Raw genomic sequence first — 20,382 nt, 5'->3', positions numbered from 1 at the left:
GGCCACCGGAGGGCGCCAGAATGCAGCAAGAGCTCCTCCAGCGCGGCGGGGTGAGAAGTTCACGGCTCACCTGGGGGCTCTCCAGGCACCGTGGGGAGGTGGGGAGGGAAAGCTCGGGAGGCCCCCCTGGTTCCTGCAGCCCTGCAGGGACCCCGAATTCCCACTCAAGCAGACTGCTTAGCCTCTGCTCTGCCCCCGAATCGATGGCAGGTGACCGGCCTCAGGCCAAGGCAGGGCTGGGCGTGGGCCCGATGCCCTCCCCCGGCGCGTCCAGGTCCTCAGCCAAGCTCCGGTGCGCTGCGTGCGTGGCCCCGATGGCAGCGCGCTTGGCCAGGCCCCCTCCCTTTGAGCTCTTAGCTTTCTGGGTCTTTGCTGTAGTGGCGGGAAAACTGGCGGTGAGCTCAGTCGGAAGTCAATGGGCGTTGGAAAACAGGCTAATTAGCGTCTGAATCCCACTTGGCCTGCCGCTGAACTGTGGGGCCGTGGACCAGAGATATGACTTCGTTGAGACCCAATTTCCTCATCTGCACAGTGGGGATAATGTTTCCGCCCGATAGGGCTGTTTTGGGTATTGAATGAGATGATATCTGTGAAGTTTTTTAGCACAATGCCCGGTACCTATTAAGCATTCAAAAAACAGTATTATTATTGTTGTCATTATTATTGTGCTAGCCCAGGGGATCTGTAACTGTTCATACCAATCAGTTTTGGGGAGGAGGGTGTCTGCACCTTATTCCTGATTATCAGGGAACATTAAGTTTATTTACTTCTGAAACAAGTATACAGCACTTTCTCCGAGTCAAGCAACAATTTGAAGTGCTCTACAAACATTAACTCATTTGGTCTTCATGACAACCACTCTGCTATATCCCCACTAAATGGAAGGGCACTGAGGCCCAGGGAGGTTAACTGACTTATTCAAGGTCACACTGCTATGAACTGGTTAAAAAAAAAAGTGAAAGTGTTAGTTGCTCAGTCATGTCGGACTCTTTGTGACCAGAACCCACCAGGCTCCCCTGTCCATGGGATTCTTCTGGCAAGAATACTGGATTGGGCTGCCATGCCCTCCAGAGGATCTTCCCAACCAAGGGATCAAACCCTGGTCTCCTACACTGTAGGCAGGGAAGCCTATGGAGTGGTAGAGCCAGGATTTCGAGCCAGGCAGCATGACTCAGAGCTAGGGGGCCCAGAGTGTGGCTAAGCCTCTGAGAATGGCACTGAGCTGGAGGAGAAAGAGGATGCCTGGGTCTGTCCTCCTTCACCTACCAGCTGTGAGATCTGGGCAAGCTTACCTGCACAGTCTAACCTTAAGACTCTTTACTTGCGGAATGCAGGTAATACACCTGCCTTGCTGGGGTGTTGTGAGGGTCAGCATAATGACAGGCTCTCGGTGCCTGGCTCATAATACATGCGGAAGAAACAGTAGCTATTGGCTTGGCCAAAAAGTTCATGTGATTTTTCCTTAAGATGGTACGGAAAAACCTGAATGCACTTTTTGGCCAACGCAGTATTTCTACTGCTATTGCTTTTAGATTCACTCATGTTAGGATCAGCAGAGCGGTAGCCAGGACATTGAAGACAAAGGAGATGTGCCTGATTTACTCCCAGGAAATGGCACCTAGAAAGTTGGGTGCCAGCCTGGCCAGAGGCCCCTCCCTCTGAGCCCCATCCTCACCTCCAACAATGAAGGGGCCACTTGTTGGCACAGACAGAGGGGTGGTGTGGGAATCGGGAGATTCAGGTTCTAGGCTCAGACCTAAGAGGCTGTGGGACCCCGGTGAGCATTTAGTTTAACTCATTCCTGCACCAACATGTTAAACTCTTACTGTCCCTCTGACTTCCAATTCTGTGACTGTGGTTCGTGGGGTTGCCACTTTACAAGGTCTCAGGTCCTCACAGAAATTTGACCTCGGCCTGGAGCCCTATCGGCCGGTGGGAGGTGTGTGTGTGGGAACTGAGGAGGGTGCGTCCTGAGAACGCTACAGCAGGGGAGGCAGGAGGCTGGGCCGGGAGGGAGGGCCTGAGTCTGACTCCCCGCCTGGGTTTAATGAGCCCCCGAGCTCTGTGAGCGCTGCTTTTCACCACCTTTTATTTGGTCAGACAGGGGGCTCAATAAATCTTTAGTTCTGTGGACTCCCCTCGTGGAATTGTTGAAGGAGAAAGCTTTTTGCAAATGACTGGAAAGCCCGTTGCAAATATAAAGTGCTTATTTAGATGCAAACTAAAAAATCCAAGGTGCCTGTGACTCATCCGGTACCTATTGTGCTTGCTGCAAAGACTCGGAGGCTTGCCTGTGTGATGGGTGCCATTTGAGAGCCACTTAAAGAACTCCCTGGTGAATGAATTTGGTTGCATTATTCCCGGGATCGTTGCGGAGGACCCGTATTCTCACCGCTCGCTCAGATCTTGTCCTCCTCATTTGACACTTTCTCAGCCCTCTCCCTGAGTTTGCTCTGACCCAGGGTGCGGCGGGAGGGGTTGGCCCACTGGGAGGCAAGGAGCCAAGGGAGGGGGGATCTGGGGGTAGTGTTCACTCACTCTGCTTTTTAGAAAAGAAAAGGCAGCATTAATGCCAGCATCCAGAGCTATGCCTGAGAATCTAATGACAATAGTATTACTTGCTTTCAAAAACCCTTTTATCATTTCCTTTTCTTTTCTATCTCCTACTACCCTGTTATTACAGATCAGGGCTTCATGACCAAAAAATGCTGAATCCATTTGGTCAGGTTTGTCAGATGGGTGACTAGCATTGTGTGAAGACCAAAGGTCTGCATGAATGATTGCATTTTTAATGAATTGACTGGCTATTTGGCATCCCATGAACAGAATTTAATGCTGTGTACTGCAAACTGCTGTGAAGGATAATAGAGAGAGCTTTTCCAAGGCCTATTTTCAGTCCTAGAAGAGGGAGGAGGCTACATTTTAAGGTTGGTGAGGGTTGGTTCCTTTAGACCTACAAGCCAAGAGGGGAGCATCCTTGTCCATTGGGGTCTAAGATGGGAACTTGTCCCTCAGGTTGCAGGTTGGTGAGTGCCGCGCATTCTGGGAATTCTTCCTGTATGAGACAGAAGCCAATTCAAAGTTTGCTCTTGTTGGTTGTGTCTTAAGTGGTGCAAGTAGAAGTGTGCATTAAGCATGGCAGCTGCCAGCAAAATGGTGCTTTTGTGCAAGTTACAAAAAGATACCCTCTCCTGGCTGGTGAGTTGTAAAAAAGTACCCTCTCTTGGTCTACTCAAGCTTTGGGAATGAAGCCCTGGCTGAATTCAGTTCCTACACTCCAGCCACAACCTCACCTGCCAGCCCCATGCATGAGAGTGTGTGTGGGTGGAGTGTATAGTTCAGCTGCTCAGTCGTGTCTGACTATTTGTGACCCCATGGACTGCAGCACGCCAGGCCTCCCTGTCTATCACCAACTCCCGGAGTTTACTCAAACTCATGTCCATGGAGTCGGTGATGCCATCCAACCATCTCATCCTCTGTCATCCCCTTCTCCTCCTGCCCTCAATCTTTCACAGAATCAGGGTCTTTTCAAAGGATTCAGTTCTTCATATCAGGTGGCCAGAGTATTGGAGTTTCAGCTTCATCATCAGTCCTTCCAGTGAATATTCAGGACTGATTTCCTTTAGGATGGACTGGTTGGATCTCCTTGCAATCCAAGGGACTTTCAAGAGTCTTCTCCAACATCACAGTTCAAAAGTATCAATTCTTTGGTGCTCAGCTTTCTTTATAGTCCAACTTTCACATCCATACAATAACTACTGGAAAAACCATAGCTTTGACCAGACAGACTTTTGTTGGCAAAGTAATGTCTCTGCTTTTTAATATGCTGTTCAGGTTGGTCATAGCTTTTCTTCCAAGGAGCAAGCATCTTTTGATTTCATGGCTACAGTCACCATCTGCAGTGATTTTGGAGCCCAAGAAAATAAAGTCTTGCACTGTTTCCATTGTTTCCCCATCTATTTGCCATGAAGTGATGGGACCAGATGCCATGATCTTAGTTTTCTGAATGTTGATTTCTAAGCCAACTTTTTCATTCTCTTCTTTCACTTTCAGCAAGAGGCTCTTTAGTTCTTCTTCACTTTCTGCCATAAGGGTGGTGTCATCTGCATATCTGAGGTTATTGATATTTCTCACGGCAATCTTGATTCCAGCTTGTGCTTCATCTAGTCCAGCATTTCTCATGATGTAATCTGCATATAAGTTAAATAAGCAGGATGACAAGATACAGCCTTGACATACTCCTTTACTGATTTGGAACCAGTCTGTTGTTCCATGTCCAGTTCTATCTGTTGCTTCTTGACCTGCATACAGATTTCTCAAGAGGCAGGTCAGGTGGTCTGGTATTCCCATCTCTTTCAGAATTTTCCATAGTTTGTTGTGATCCACACAGTCAAAGGCTTTGGTGTAGTCAATAAAGCAGAAATAGATGTTTTTCTGGAACTCTCTTGCTTTTTCAATGATCCAATAGATGTTGGCAATTTGATCTCTGGTTCTTCTGCCTTTTCTAAATCCAGCTTGAACATCTGGAAGTTCACGGTTCATGAACTGTTGAAGCCTGGCTTGGAGAATTTTGAGCATTACTTTACTAGCATGTGAGATGAGTGCAATTGTGCAGTAGTTTGAGCATTCTTTGGCATTGCCTTTCTTTGGGATTGGGATGAAAACTGACTTTTTCCAGTCAGTCACTGCTGAATTTTCCAAATTTGCTGGGATATTGAGTGCAGCACTTTCACAGCATCATCTTTTAGGATTTGAAATAGCTCAACTGGAATTCCATCATCTCCGCTAGCTTTGTTCATAGTGATTCTTCCTAAGGCCCACTTGACTTCGAATTCCAGGAGTGTTTAGGCACACCCTCAAAGATGGGAGAGGGTAGGGTTGGAACTAGAAGGCTGGGAGGGGGCTGGCCCAAAGCCTGTCCTAGGAGCTCTCTTTATGCAGCTCTTCCCTCACTCCTCCAAGGCTGATCTGATTCTATTCTCTTGTCCTCTCTGAAGGTGCATATTTGTGGTGTACACATTGGCTATCCTCAGGCAGGGCTCCCTGAATCCAGTTTAATATTCCTTGTTCAAGGCTCTGAAATAGGTACAGCAGGGACATTCACGGCTGATGAGGAGCTAGGATGGTCTAATTGTTGGGTGGTGGAGGTAGTGATGTAGCAAACCAAACATAGTCCATTATTTCTGTAAATCATATATTTCTGAAAACATGTACTAAATGTCCAGAAATCACACAAAAGGCGTAGATGCTATGGGAGGAATTCTTTTCTCAGAGAGCTAAAAATATTATAAAATCCCTAACAATCCCTTTACTTTTTAACAGCTTTATCAAGATATAATTCACATACCACACAATTCATCTAAGTATAAAATTAATGTGGGTTTTTTGGTATGTTTACAGAGTTATACAACTGTTCCCCTTTATTTTTTTTTAATACATTCTTTAATGGTATTAGTTTTAGCATTATGGACACATTCTTTGATTTTCCTTCTCAGCAAAGCTAGTCAAGTAATAAATGTCAAATGATAGCCAATCAAATGATAAAAGTCAAGATCATTGAGTTGGCTGGTTGGTTTGCAGTATCCCCAGAGGGTTGGGTTTTCATGTCCAGTCACTGGTTACACACATGCAGAGAAGTTTAGGGCAGAACTCTGGGTCATGTGAATGTCACACCTGGGGCCGTGAGGAGGGCCTGCATCAGGATTCCTGCAAAGGGAGCCTGGCGATGCCACAACATGTTTACAGAGGAAGCACCATGGGAGGTCAGGGGTGACTGAATTAAGCTGTAGACAGTTTGGAAGGGCCTCACAGCAAAGGGGACCAGTGTGATCAGCCTTGGAGCATAAGAGAGCCGGAGGGCAACCTGGAAAGAGATGAGATTGCAAAGGTGGAGCGAGGCCATATTGTGGAAAACTTTGAATCTTAGACTGTGACGGTAACTTCAATTTTTATTCCTCAGGCCAAGGAGACTGAAGGGTTTTGAGTAGGGCAGTGGACATTCGGGCTCCAATTCTGGGGGAATAATTCTGAGAGTGGTTGAAGGGCCAATTAGGAAGCTGTGGCAGAAGTTCAGGTGGGAGGTCATAGGAGCCTAAAAGAAGCAGGTGAGGTAAGAAAGGAAAGACGGGACATATTTAGAAAACATTTCAGAGATAAGAGTCTATAAGCACTGATTGTTTAGCTACCTCAGTGTATCTAAACAAGGAGATGAGGAAGAGAAAGGGGCTGAACAAAATCCAAGAATCCAGAAGAATGATGTTGCCAGTAAGAGATCGTCAAGTCAAGATGGTTTGGTGCTTTGATGGTTTGGTTTTTAACATTTTACTTCATAGGAGCCAGTGGTATATCCAGATAGTAATGTGGTCTGGATATCAGATTAGAGGTGAGGTTGGAGATTTGAGGAGGCTTAGCACAAAGCCTGTGATTATTATCTTGGGAATCAGATAGACACGAATTCAAATCCTGGCACTGCTTCATATTAGCTGTGTGGCTTGGGAAAACGTCTTCATTATTCCAAGAAGCTGGAAATGAAGCTAATAATATTACCTAAGGGTTATTGTATCACCGCCACAATGGACATGAGTTTTAGTAAGCTCCGGGAGTTGGTGATGGATAGGGAAGCCTGGCATGCTGAAGTCCAGGGGGTCGCAAAGAGTTGAACAAGACTGAGTGACTGAACTGACTGACTGAAGGGTTGTTGTGAGAAGGAAATGGGTTAAAGTTTTGACATGCCTTAGCACCATGTGGTAAATTCTCAGTAGATGGCAGATTTTATTTGGGGTCACCCGTTGAAGCTATGGAGTGGATGGATAGAATTCTGGGAGAAAGAGTGTAGGAAGAAAAGAGGTGGATGAGGAGCAGGAGAAGGGGAGATGGAGGCTCTTGACCAGCCACAGAGGCCACAGGCTGGAAAGTGACCTCCTTTTCCCAGGGTGCTCCCTGGGTCTGGAGATGTCCATGGGAGCCATGACAAATGTGACTCAGGATGGAGGAAGGGAGAGAGGAGAGGAAACATAAAGAGAAGGGGAGAGAGGAGCAGAGCACCCCAGAGCTGGGGCAGGACACGCTTAGGGCTAGAAAGTGATGCTATTCTGATGGAATATACACAGGCTCAAGTCAAAATCATAGAAGTCCACTCCAGTGACCAAAAAGCAATTCTAAAAAACATCATTCTTGTTTTTCTTAAACTCGATGAGGGAAATAAATATTTAACAAACAGGTCATGACCACATTTTTTGCAGTTACCTTTCTCCCTCATCCACTCCTCTCTCCGTCCTCAGAAATACTCCCAAACTTTTCTCTCTGCTCTCTGTCTTTTGCCCCTGGCCCCTTTGTCTCTCTCCCTTTACCAAAACCAAACACAATAGCAACAGGAACATTTTCTCCTAATCTCACCTCCCTGTCTCTCTGCTTTCTCCCTACAAAAAAAATTAAGATTCATAAAAGCCTCAAGGATGGTGGAAAAGCAAAACCAGAATCCTCCTTAGGGATCTGGGGGAAAGGAAAACTTCCAGATTAGTTATTTCTCTCCTATCACAGGAGTTTCATCTCACCTACAAACCATCGTTTAAAAGAAAAAGAGAGAAAAGAAAATGTCCCAGTGTTAAACTGCACTTCACAATGACCCCAGTGCCCTAGATGCTGAGCCTGTGCCTTGAACACATCAAGGGCAGCTTCCCAAGGTGGGGTCCCTTACCATCTGACCTAGCCACCTCTCTCCCAAGCCTGGAAGGAAAGCCCAGCCTTACCTGTCGATGCTGATGGCACAGAGGTTCAGGATGCTGGCTGTGCACATCATGACATCCAGAGTGACGAAAACATCGCAGCAAACTCGGCTGAAATTCCAGACCCCACCTGTCACCTGGGCATCAGAGACAAGGATGTTAGTGTTTCCTCCCAGCAAAGGGACAGCAACCCAGTCGACTCTATTGCCTTCCCTGGGCTGTCTGTCCTGCACAGATGGAGACACACCCTCCCTGTGGGTACTGCCTCATCACCAAGGGCAGGCAGATCTCGAGCGAATGTCAGAGTGCCCAAGATTGCTTGCCTGAGAAAGAATAAATTGGTGGAATGTCAGTATTGAAATGGATCTTCTGAATCAAACATTCCAGCGTTTCTCAAAGTGCAGTCCACAGTGGGATGTTCATTAAAGATGTAGATTTCTGAACCCTTTCCTGGACCAACTGAGTCACAGTGTCTGGACCCATGAATCATCTTTTTAAAATGAACACCCCCCCCCCCCCCAACCAAAACACCAAGATTTGTGAATCACTGATCTGTTTCAACTAAAGAGTCTCTTGATGAAAGTGAAAGAGGGGAGTGAAAAAGCTGGCTTAAAACTCAACATTCCAAAAACAAAGATCATGGCAACTGGTCCCATCACTTCATGGCAAAAAGATGGGGAAACAATGGAAACAGTGCAAGACTTTATTTTCTTGGGCTCCAAAATCACTGCAGATGGTGATTGCAGCCATGAAATCAAAAGACGCTTGCTCCTTGGAAGAAAAGCTATGACCAACCTGAACAGCATATTAAAAAGCAGAGACATTACTTTGCCAACAAAGGTCTGTCTAATCAAGGCTATGGTTTTTCCAGTAGTTATGTATGAATATGAGAGTTGGACTATAAAGAAAGCTGAGCGCCAAAGAATTGATGCTTTTGAACTCTGATGTTGTATAAGACTCTTAAGAGTCCCTTGGACTGCAAGGAGATCCAACCAGGCAATCCTAAAGGAAATCAGTCCTGAGTATTCATTGGAAGGACTGTTGCTGAAGCTGAAACTCCAGTACTTTGGCCACCTGATGCGAAGAACTGACTCATTGGAAAAGACCCTGATGCTGGGAACGATTGAAGGTAGGAGGAGAAGGGGACAACAGAGGTTGAGATGGTTGGATGGCATCACCGACTTGATGGACGTGAGTTTGAGTAAACTCTGGGAGTTGGTGATGGACAGGGAGGCCTGGTGTGCTGCAGTCCATGGGGTCACGAAGAGTCGGATACAACTGAGCAACTGAACTGAACTGATCTGGTTCAAACTCAGAAGGCAGCTAAAGCTCATCGTGGTTAAGTGATGTGTGCATAGATGCACAGCTTGTGGTAAAAGAGCTTGGGTGACTGCCAAATGTGTGCACTGTGCCAAGACTACCTCTTCGAAGCCCTCCACCCAGTGGAGAGCTCACCCTTTTCGGGAAATAAACCGAGAACACATTTTTCATAAACCTTCCTTCCACAATAAAAGTCTGTCTGGCTTCTAATTTTAAAGCTTGGAAGCTTTAACAGAATCTGTAAGAGCCTATGTAAAATCAGTCTGTGCCAGTGCGCCTGCCTTCATCACCGTGGTCCTGCTCACCAAGACATGGGGGGAAAGGTGTGTCCAGGGCATTGGAAAGGGGCCCAGATCCTCTTCACCACTCACAGAATCAGAGAAGATGGTTCTGACCTCATGCATATACACATGTGTTCCGAGCTCCATAACTCTTCCAAGTAACATATATAAATAAGTCAGGAATTTAGATGATTTCTGTTATATTCTAGCACCTTTCTATTTTATTAATTTTTTTTTTTACATAACCTAATTGAGCCAGAGAGATATGTCAGGGAGACTGTCACTTTCATGCACAAATGCCACTCTTGGGGCTGGAGGCTTTTTGCTTTTGCCAGCTTCCAGCCCCTGGGGCTGCCACTCTTGGGCACCATGGGTCTCAAGGGGATACCTGTGAAGCTTGCCCCCTAGGCTTAGCTGGGTGTTCATGATAGCTCTGCTGGCAGGCCAAATGGCTATTTAAGGGAAAGGGGAGTGAAACATAGATTCAGTAGCCTCTGAAGTAGCTTCTCAAGGAAAAAACTGCAAACAATAGTACATGAAAATGCTGTTGTTCCTCTAATTCTTCTCATCCAAAAGTCTTGTATCACCAGACCACTTCACTGGATATCCTTGTTTTATGGCGTTAATGCACGTTCCTGAAAGGGTCTCTCTCTTTCCCCTCCACTAATAACTTTTCCCCATAGAATTATTTCCTTTTCAGCATTTGATCTTTTCCCTATATTTGGTTATCTCCAAGCTATAGTATGAGAAACTCTGACCAAAAGTATTTTAAGAGCAACAATGAAAAGTTCAAACTAGTGATGAAGTCATCATTTTTGTTCATTTAGTTGTGGATTTACTTTCTCTTAGTCCAGTCATTTGGTGCTATGTAAATAAAAGCCTAATAATGAATATATAGGAATTCTGAAAATGAAAAAATTTTTAAAGGGACATGTGTTTAAGGCAGCCAGGAGAATAGAAGAGGGTTTTGCTCAGTCCACAGGACAGTTCTATGCTGTAAAAGCTTCTTGCAAAAGGTGAAATTTGTATGTAGTAGTGTGTTAGTCACTTGGTTGTGTCTGACTCTTTGTGACTCTGTGGATTGTAGCCTGCCAGGCTCCTCTGTCCATGGCATTCTCCAGGCAAGAATTCCGGAGTGGGTTGCCATACCCTCTTCCAGGGGATCTTCCCAATTCGGGGGTCAAACCTGCAAGCAGAATCTGCATTGCAGGCAGATTCTTTACTGTCTGAGCCACCAGGGAAATTTGTATGCTACATCTCTTTTAACATCTCTTTGTATGCTAATGTCTTTATGTAACTTAAATTGGGGAAAACCATTTTTTTTTTTTTTTTTGGTGAAATTGTGAGTGCCTGTTTGTTTATGTGTGTTGGGGGACTGTGTAAGTGAGAGACGATCATTAGAACAGTAGCCAACCCCAGGCTTACTGGATGTCCTGTTTATTCATTTGTTTATTCATTCATTCATCCATAACACAAGTACCTGCAAAACTCCTATTAGTTCATTGGAGGAGGGTATATTATGTGTTTTTTCAAAAAAGTTCTTCAGGCCCCATCCTTGTAGAGAACTGAAGAAGCAAGGCATTCTAAATAAAATAGAGATCATCATGAGATCCTAATATCATTAATAAAAGTTAACATTTATTGAGAACTCAGTCTATGTGGGTCACCAATCCACATGACCCATTGCAGAAATTTCTGTAACTTTGAAACTTGATCCCTGAGTTGTTTTTTTTTTTTTTAAGCTGTATGTGCTCTCAAAGCTTTTTGAGGACAAATTATACACTTATTTGATAGGAGATTAAATGACTGCTACTTAATCAATCTGATAGGAGCAAGGAGTTTTTCTTGTTTGCTGCTGCATCCCTCTCCTAAAGGAATCCCAGCCTGCAAATATATTCTGACAGGATGAAGGGTCTCTGACATAATCTGTGTTAGTACTAACAACTACATACATGGCCTCTGTGGCTGGTTATTGTCCTGTGAGAGAGGACTGTTGTTATCTTCATTGATGAGAAAGAGACTAATGTTTGAAGAGGTGCAGCACCTTGGCCCAGGAAGGCATGGCTTGTTACACATCGCTCTATGGGGGTGTCAGGTGAGGAGGGGGCAGCTGTTGGAAAGGGTTGGAAGTGGGTGGACACAAGGAGGAAGAGAAAATCACATGCTCATCAGGGAATTTTGTGGGACAGACCACATCACCCCCCTTCCAGGGAATGGGAGACCTTCTGATTGCTTGCATCCCAGGGTTGCAGAAAAACAGTGCAAAACAGTGGGGGCCCGCTGACTTTGGAGCTAGTGAAAGTACATACCTGGCCAGTCCCTGGTCTCTTGAGCTCCTCAGGGCCAAAGCCCTCAAGCTGTCCTCTGGCTTCCAGGCCCCCACTGTGCTACCCCATTCTGGCTCTCCTCTCCTCCCGTCTCCAACTCTGCCAGCAAAATACTCACTCTCCCCTTGATCTCAGCTCATTGTCAAGAGGAAAACAACCTGATTAGCTATTTAAGTAATTCCCACTAAGGTGCCATCACTTGGCCTTCTCTGGAGCTTGCTCGTCAAGATGTGTCTCTAATTGGTGGTATGTATAATGAAACTACCTTTATTTTTTAAAAACGAGTCCTCCGCACCAAGTAAATAATAGTGAACAATCAGTAACAGCCAAGAACATGCCAAGTAACTCTCACAGCAACCCAATGAGGTAAATATTCTTTCCAATTTATCAATAAAGAAATGGGAGTCTGAGAGGGGTTGAATAATTTGCCGAAGGACACATAGCTAGTAAAAGTAGCTGGAATCTCAAACCTTAATGTTAACCGTTACTCTGTGTTGCCTCTCAGAGGTCAGCACCTTGACACGCTGCTTCTGAGACGTATACAATTAGCTCCATTCTCATATCACAGGAGAGGGAAGACTTGGCCTTGGTCCATCCATCCACCCACGCGTCCAGTGTTTATAGAGGGCCTATTATGGGGCTGACGCTTTGCTGAGATGGGTGTACTGAAATGAATTAAACTTGTGAGATATTAAACTGTATTGTGAGGCCAGAATATAGTGTGCGGGGTGGGGGGTGGCGGGGGGTGGCGGGGGAGCGGGAAGTCATGTGTGAATCGGAAGGGGTGAAGAAGGCCCAGGAGAGCCACACTTAGAAAATATCTATGATAAGTGCTGACAGTGAGATGAGTGCAGTGTTGGGAGAAAATGGAAGGTAAAGTGATTTTTGAAATTAAAGCAGGAGGAAAGCAGAAAAAAGAAATCTGATTGATTTAAGGCTTTTTGAGATGTGATTCTACCTTTCCCCTAAATTTTAATGAATAACTCACTTCAGAATTAAACAGCAGCCAGGTGGTGTTGCTCTCACTTGCTAATGAATCTAACTGACTCCCTTTGGCAATACAGAAGGCAGGGGGGCAGGAGAGTGTCTTCAGGTACTGAAGTTGGCTATTGATTTTTAACAGGCACAGCCTACGGCAGCATTTCCCAAATTTACTGATAAGGCAGCATTTTCCAAATCACCTGAGGCTCTTGTTAAAATGATTTTTAGGCCCCATTCAGGATAATAAATACCTCCAGTGATTCATGCTGCCTGGGAGGTTTGGGAAATACTGGTCCACAGGATGATGTGGGAGGGCGGGGCATGACTTTATCTTCCAAAATGGTAATCCCTAAAGATTATATGTGTATATATGTCCCTAAAGAATATATGTATAATATATGATTATATTTGTGTGTATAACAAAATCACTTTGCTATATGGCAAAAAATAACACAACATTATAAATCAACTATATTTTAATAAAACAAAAAATATTAAAAGAAAAAGAAATGATTGTCCTAGTGCTCCTGAAGCATCCTTTATCCCTTGGGTGCCTTTGACCTTATAGTTCTTTGTCAGAAGAGTGTTTTAAATGCATAAAATAAAATACAATGAATCACAAAGGAAACCAATTATATCAAACTGTAGTTACAAATTTTAAAAAAATATATGTGATTCTTTAATAATGCATTAAATGACAAGACCTAGGTGCAGGCCCCAAATTCCTATAGTTTCAAAGTACTGATGAGTATAAATGCTATTTTGGTGTCTGTAAAAACTGTAATGCGATTTGAAAATATAAACATCTGTGATTTCTACTGGTGACACAAAGGATTTCTTCTGCTGTGGGTTGATGCTGACATTCGTAATTGAAGGAAATGCTTAATTTTGGTTTAGTGAAAATAAAGAAGTAAAAAAAAAAAAAAAGAAGTAATTTTATTTATATCCAAGTTGATGAACTCCCCAGGTTAAGAATTTCTGCTCTAAGGGGTGGAATTTTAGTTGTTTTGGGGAGATATCCAAGGGGTAGATATGGAATTACTTCTCTGATTAGCCTCTTTACTCCATTTTTGCCTGCCACAGTCCAGTTTAGTACATCTAGGGTAGATCCATCAGTCTGTATTTTGAACAAGCAGCTCCCTGTAAAGGTTTAGCTCAACCCTGAGGCCCATTCCCACAGAGAATCCTGGCCACTAGGATATTGCCAGAAATTTCTTGAGGTTGGATGACACTTCAGAAATGACAGCAGAGGAACTCCCTGGTGATCCAGTGGCTAAGACTCCTCATTCCCAATGCAGGGGACCGGAGTTTGATCCTTGGTGGCGGAACTAGATCCCACATGCCACAGCTAAGACCTAGCACAGCCAAATAAATAAATATATATTAAAAGAAAAAAAGAGATGACAGTAGAAACACTCTCCAAGCCCCTCCAGCTATCATAGTCTGTGACTTCCATAAAAATCCAGAGTTTGGTAAAGAGACTTCTGGTGTTTTCGTTTCCAGAGGGGTGCTCTTAAATTGCTGTCATTTGGGGTTTTTGGACAGTGGTGAAATTCTTCTTTAAAACGTCTTTACTTTTGATAATCAGGATCATTACAAGTTCCAAAGGCACCTCTCTCCCCAAAACAGCGCTGTTCTTTTCTGTCACTATTTTCTGACCTGGACCATGCTCTCTGTGGTGAGTGCCCCTGCCTGAACCCACTTGGCACTTTTTTGCTTGTTTATATTACCTAACCCTCGAATCTTTCCTTCAGTCCACACTGGGACCCAAATACTCTGCGGTTAGTATTCTCAATGTTCCCCTGGCTGCTTACGCTGCCTTTCTGCCTTGATACAAGTGCATTAAACATCACAAAAGGTGCTTAACCAAGTGGAACAAGATGGGATGTTTGTGCTTAGAGAAGGAGCTCTAAACAGACTGCAGCTTCTAAAGCAGGAAATTAAAAATTTGAGAGGGAATCTGAGATAGAACTATTTGGTATAGCCCAGAAAAGAGTTTTCACAAAAATGCTGCAACTGAACTAAAGAGATGGCCAGGGCCCTCTGGAATATAATGAGGTCACCTGCATGGTTTTTGTCCTCAACTTCTCTGCCAGGCCTGAGGACAGAGAAATCTGAAGAAGGGTAGTGACTGGCCTCTTATAGTTCCTTTTAATATATTGTCCAAGCCCAGCCTTCTTGTGTGCCTTCATGATGAAAATGGTACCCATGAAAGCCACCGTGGTGCATTCTTGCTGACAGTGTTCCTTCTTTCCAATTGTCCTTGGATTTCACTGGGAATCCCTGAGATTCCTGAGCAGTTGATGTGTTCTATGGAAGGTACACATAACCTGTGCCAAACTGATTATTCTCTTCGGTGATTAATTCAGAGAAAATTGTGTGTAATAAACCAATCCAATCCAAGTACATCTGGATACTTCTAATAGAAATTCTGGGATATAGATTTTCTCTCTTGCTGTGAATGGCATGGTGTGCAATGTAAGGTCTATAGCTTACCCTTTGCCAAAGGATAAGGCCAGGATATGGAAGAAGACAGAGCTGAGAGACTTGTAGAGAGATGGAACTGGCACCCTGTTCAAACTGTGCCTGCAGTCCACCCTACCACAGGACTCTTATTAAAGTTCTTAGGAGAGCCAATGCATTGAAAGACAAACAATGTTCCTTGTTTAAGTCAACTGGAGTTAAAGTTTCTTTTACTTACAAATAAAAGTGTATTAACTAAGATATTTATAGATCATACTTTAGTTATCAGAGCACTTTTTCAGTTGATGACAGTTGAGCCTAAATCAACCCTTTGAGTTAGGGAAAGCGTAGTTGTCATTTTCATTTTATTCATGTAACTCCATGCCTTCTGACTCCCAATTCTGAGTCATTCTCATAGCATGACTGTATCAAAATAACATTCATCCCAGTGAATTCCAGCAGAAGCACAAAGTTATATGACATTTTATTGCCTATCTCTCCCCCACATCTTGTTTTAATAAAACCCACATTTTCACTCTTTCTTTTCTATCCTCCCTTGTGACTAAAATTTGCCTTATGTTCTGGTTCTGGCCAATTAGACTTAAATGAAGTCCCTTAGAGAGATCTTCAAGATGCTCCAGGAAAGGATTTTTTTTTTTCTTTCCCTGCTGTCCCTACCCATCCTATTTTTGAATATGGCCATGATGCTGAAGGCAATAGTAGCCCTCTTGTGAGCAGCATGAGGAAGTGAGTCAGTTTACCAAGGATGGTGAACAGAAAGAATGGGAGAGTCTGGTCCTTGATGACACCTGAAGCAGCTGACCCAATACCCACCCAACCCCTTCCTCCAGAATTCTGGTTATGTAAGAAAAGTAACTCCTATTTGTTTAAGCCACAGTGAGTCAAATTTTCCGATATTTACAGCCAAAACATTTGTAACTCAAACAAACTGGTGTCTGGCATGATGAGCCAATTTTCCTTTGAAGGAGTAGTTCTGGCCAATGTGAGCCAATATTCCCTTCAAACAGTACTGATGCATTCAAATCAAAGTACAGGAAGCTGGGAATTTGACAGTTAATTTTGCACTCTCATGGTGTCTTCTCACATTCATCCTGTCCCCCTCGGGACCCTCAGGCCCACAGTAGTCTCTATGGTCAACACTGTATCCTTTCCTCTTCTTTCCTCTTTGGTATGATCTTGTAATTACTAGACCAGCTACCCAAACTGTATTGTCATTAAGATAAGTTAGTGGGAGTAACAGTTTGTTCTTCCCTGAGACACATGATTTATATATTCATGATTCCTTTAGTAGCTCAAAGTGCTCTTATTTCTCTTTAACCACCCAGTCTGCTTCTGAAGTCCACAGGAAGCTGGCATTTAAGACTAAGGAAAATATACAGACTGGGGTGGGGTAGGGAGACCTGATCCTCTGGAATAGAATCTTCTGTTATCTTAATTGGTTATCTGCTAATGATAGTTACTTAATGACATATTTTGTCTTTTGTTGAGATAGGCTCTTAGTTGACTGTTGGAGAAAGTGATGCAGAGATACTCAGTTGCATTTACTAGAGCCTTGAAGCAAATGGGTAGGACCAAAAAGAGGTCACAAAGCCTATTTCCCAGTGGAGAGATGTCTTTGCTCCTCCAAATATTTTTTGTTTGATTTCAGACTTATGTGACCATCCTCTTGACCACTGAATGCCTGCTTGTTGTAAATAACCTGTTGGACAGAGGGTGTATTGGTTTTGATGAGGGGAAACAAGAGCTTCTCTAGTGGAGAAAACCCATAGATATTACCTGCAGGGAGTCCATTAAGACCTTTGGAGAGAAATCATGCTGGCCTTCTGCAGACTCAGGTGCTCCTCTTTGCTCAGCAGTAGAGCAGGGGCACCATCCATATTGGCAGTTGGGGCCAGAAGGGGATGCAGTGGGTGTCTAGCGTGGCAAAGTCACACTGTCCATCTCCTATACCAGTATCTACAGAGATTTGCCAACCATGATCCATCCAGAGTCCTGGAAACAATCACAGATTGACAGCTAAAGAGGCCCTAAGTGCACAGACACCAAAAGCCTAGTTTTATTTCAGATGCAATTAAGATGCTTATCAGAGGGAAGGTTCTCTTCCTGCATTTTTTTCTGACATTCATCCTTCTGAAAGACTGAAGAAATCCTGATAGTGTATAGGGATAGACAGAAACACTTTTGAGGGGGTGTGGGGATATTCTGAAGTGTTGACTAATCCATCCACACTGGGTTATGGCCGCTAAAGTCTTCCTCTCTCTTGAACAGAAATATATGCTTCTAACTCCTTTTCAGGATCATTATTAAAAAGTAAAAGTAAATAGTTCATTGTAACAATAGATGTAGCTGCAGATGGTATAAGCAGAAATGGTCTATCTAATGCATACCATGCAGAGCAGATTCATTTAACCATTCATACATCAGATATTTATTTAGCACATATTATGTGTCAAATACTATGTTTGGACTATGGGGAATAAAGGACAAAGACATGGCTTCAGACTTCAAGAATGTTTCTAATTAGGTTAGGACGGCATGGCAACCCACTCCAGTATTCTTGCCTGGGGAATCCCCATGGACAAAGGAGCCCGGTTGCTACAGACCATGGGGTCACAAAGAATCGGACACGACTGAGTGACTAAGCACAGCAATTGGATTGGTGGAAAAGTCAAAATAATTACAAGACCCTTTACCATCAGGAACATCCTAATGGAAAAATAAATGCATACTTTTTACTCTGAGTATTCCCTTAGCCTTGAAATCTATCCCAGTCAGCCTAGTTGCTTTTATTCTTGAATTTCCTTTTCTGTCTTCTTGATTTTATTCCTTTGTCTCTCCCCGTTGAGATCATAAGTCTAATTTTAGTTCCCAGTCATTCTTTAGTATGGTTACTCGGGTAAGCAGTCTGTGTTCGAGGTTTTTGCTCTCCTGTGATATGTCATACTTAATTAACTGTCATCTTCACTATTAATATTAACTGAGATATTAATTTGATGAATTTTAATTTCTCTTAATCATGGCATCATTTTGAGCCTTCATTGGATACCTCTTTAGAATGACACACAGTGCAGAGGAGACATATTAATAGTGTATTAAGGTATTTAAAAAAAACTCTTTAGTAATTGCATGTTTTCCTGGTAGGAATATCTGTTTCTTGAACAGGTGTGGGAACCCTGATTTCCTTGTTAGCAAATGGTTGTTTTGTCTTGATCACCTCCTGACTCTGTTTTGCACTTTCCAATGAAAATACTTTCAAATTTAAGAAATGTTTCTCTCTGGAAGAATTCCCCAGGGTCTGCTGCATTATCTAACTGGTGAGGGCTCTGTACTATTAATGGAGGCATCGAAAATAAAAATTTGGTCTTTTCCTGTGGAAGCAGAGTGTGGAGAGCTGGTACCCAGGAGGAAAGTGCCGAGTCCAAGGGCAACTGAGCCATCAGAAGTCTGATCCATTGGCAGACTGTTCTTTCTCTTTTTTTTTCTCATTTTCTCTGCTCTGTTTCTCTTACCTTCCCATCCCCCTTCCCTGTTTCCTTCATTCAGTAAAAAAGATTTCATTAAAAAAGAATTACTCTGCCCTTGCCACACATCCTCACCCCTCTGTATTAATATATTGAAACACTGATGAGGATGGCCATTGGACTGCCTCCCCCAACCCTCCATGTCTTTGCAGCATGACTGACATGGAGAGTTAACCTGGTGCATTTTTTAGGATGAATCCCATTACTCAAGTCCGGTCACCTGGATGCTGGAGGCTCAGGGAAGAATCATTCCCAGCTCCCTGTTTCTGACGTGGGCAAGTAATGCTGAATAAATGCTGCTCTCAGGACCTTCAGTTCCCTCGTGAAAGCGAGAGTAACAGGAACTCTCCTTCCTTCCCCAGACCCTGGATCATGGCAGGGAGCATTCTGAGCCCAGGCACCAGATGGTCAGGGAAGACAAAGACAAGCAGAGTCACATGGGCAGCTTGCACTTGTGACCTACTCACCTCCAGGTACACCACCCAGGGCATTACCAGGGTGGCCACCAGCAGGTCCGCTACAGCCAGGCTCACCACCAGATAGTTGGTGGTGGTCTGCAGGGCGCGTTCCTTCAGCACAGCTACACACACCAGACCATTGCCAAAGACGATGGCCAGGATGAGTGCGCAGTAGGAGAGGGCATAGTATGCGTGTGGGCGGGCCCAGCCGGCCCCTGTGGAGTTCTCTGCTGCACAGGTCGCATTGATGTGGCTCCCCAGCTGGTTGAGAGGTGCCATCGCCTGGAGGGAGCGGGGTAACCCCCACACGTTTCCTGGGAGGAGATAAACAATGTTTGTCAAGTTAGACTCTTTGGAGTTTTACTTGCTTGGGTACATTTTTCAATTTATTTCTTCAACAGATATTTTATTGAGCACTTTTTATATGCCAGACACTATTCCAAGCCCTGGATATACAGCAATGAGAAAAGGGATAAAAATTCCTGCCTTTGTGAAGCCTCCATTCCAGAGGAGAAGACAGTAGTAAGATAAATAAAACACGTAGTATGTTTGATGAAGGTCTTCACAGGTGGCTAAGTGGTGGCTCTTGCCAATGCGGGGGATGCAGATTCCATCTCTGAATGGGGAAGATCCCCTGGATAAGGAAATGGCAGCCCACTCCAGTATTCTTGCCTGGAGAATTCCACAGAGAGCGGAGCCTGGTAGGCTATAGTTCATGGGGTCACAAAAGAGTCAGACACAACTTAGAGACTAAAGAAACGACAACAATGTGTTCGATGATGATATGTATTTTGAAGAACAATAAATTAGGGAAGGAGGTGAGGACAGGGTGAGGATTGTGTGTGTGTGCAATTCTCTGCTAGTGTGGGGAAGTCACAGTGTCCATCTTTTATACCAATATCTAGATGGACATTGTGACTTTGCCACACTAGACACCCAATAGGGGGGTCTGAGTGCAGTTTTTAACTTGAGTAATCAGGAAGTCCTCAGGGAGATGATGACAACCGAGTCACGACTTGGAGGACCTTAGGAAGCCAACTGCACAGAGCCAAGCAGGAAGAACAGCAGGTACAGAAGGCAGCGGCTGGTGGATGGAAGGGGCTGCAGGGAGACCAGCGTGCCTGGAGCCCGGTGAGGCAGGGGCAGAGTGGAAGGGTGTGAGGTTGAGCATGCAGGGCCCTTGAAAGAACCTCACTTGGACTTGGAGTGAGCTGGTTAGCCGCTGCAGGATTACAACTCCAACTCTACTACTTCCTAACTCTGGGGACTTGAGCACATCACTTCAC

At 44.2% G+C, this 20,382-nt stretch overlaps 1 protein-coding gene across 1 annotated transcript in view; it reads right to left on the bottom strand.

The window, feature by feature from the left end:
- The window catches only part of DRD3 (dopamine receptor D3), a 46,696-nt gene extending 27,321 nt beyond the window's left edge, over positions 1 to 19,375 (bottom strand). Inside the window, exons 1-2 of the mRNA XM_061168034.1 lie at positions 19,106 to 19,375; positions 7,749 to 7,951 (exon numbers count right to left, since the gene is read on the bottom strand). Of these exons, the coding sequence (XP_061024017.1) occupies positions 7,749 to 7,951; positions 19,106 to 19,375 (473 nt within the window). The remainder of the gene's footprint in view (positions 1 to 7,748; positions 7,952 to 19,105) is intronic.
- Between the last annotated feature and the right edge of the window lie 1,007 nt (positions 19,376 to 20,382).

This window comes from Dama dama, chromosome 19 (assembly GCF_033118175.1).
Source record: "Dama dama isolate Ldn47 chromosome 19, ASM3311817v1, whole genome shotgun sequence".
NCBI lineage: Eukaryota > Metazoa > Chordata > Mammalia > Artiodactyla > Cervidae > Dama > Dama dama.
This window is presented reverse-complemented; position numbering and strand designations above follow the sequence as displayed.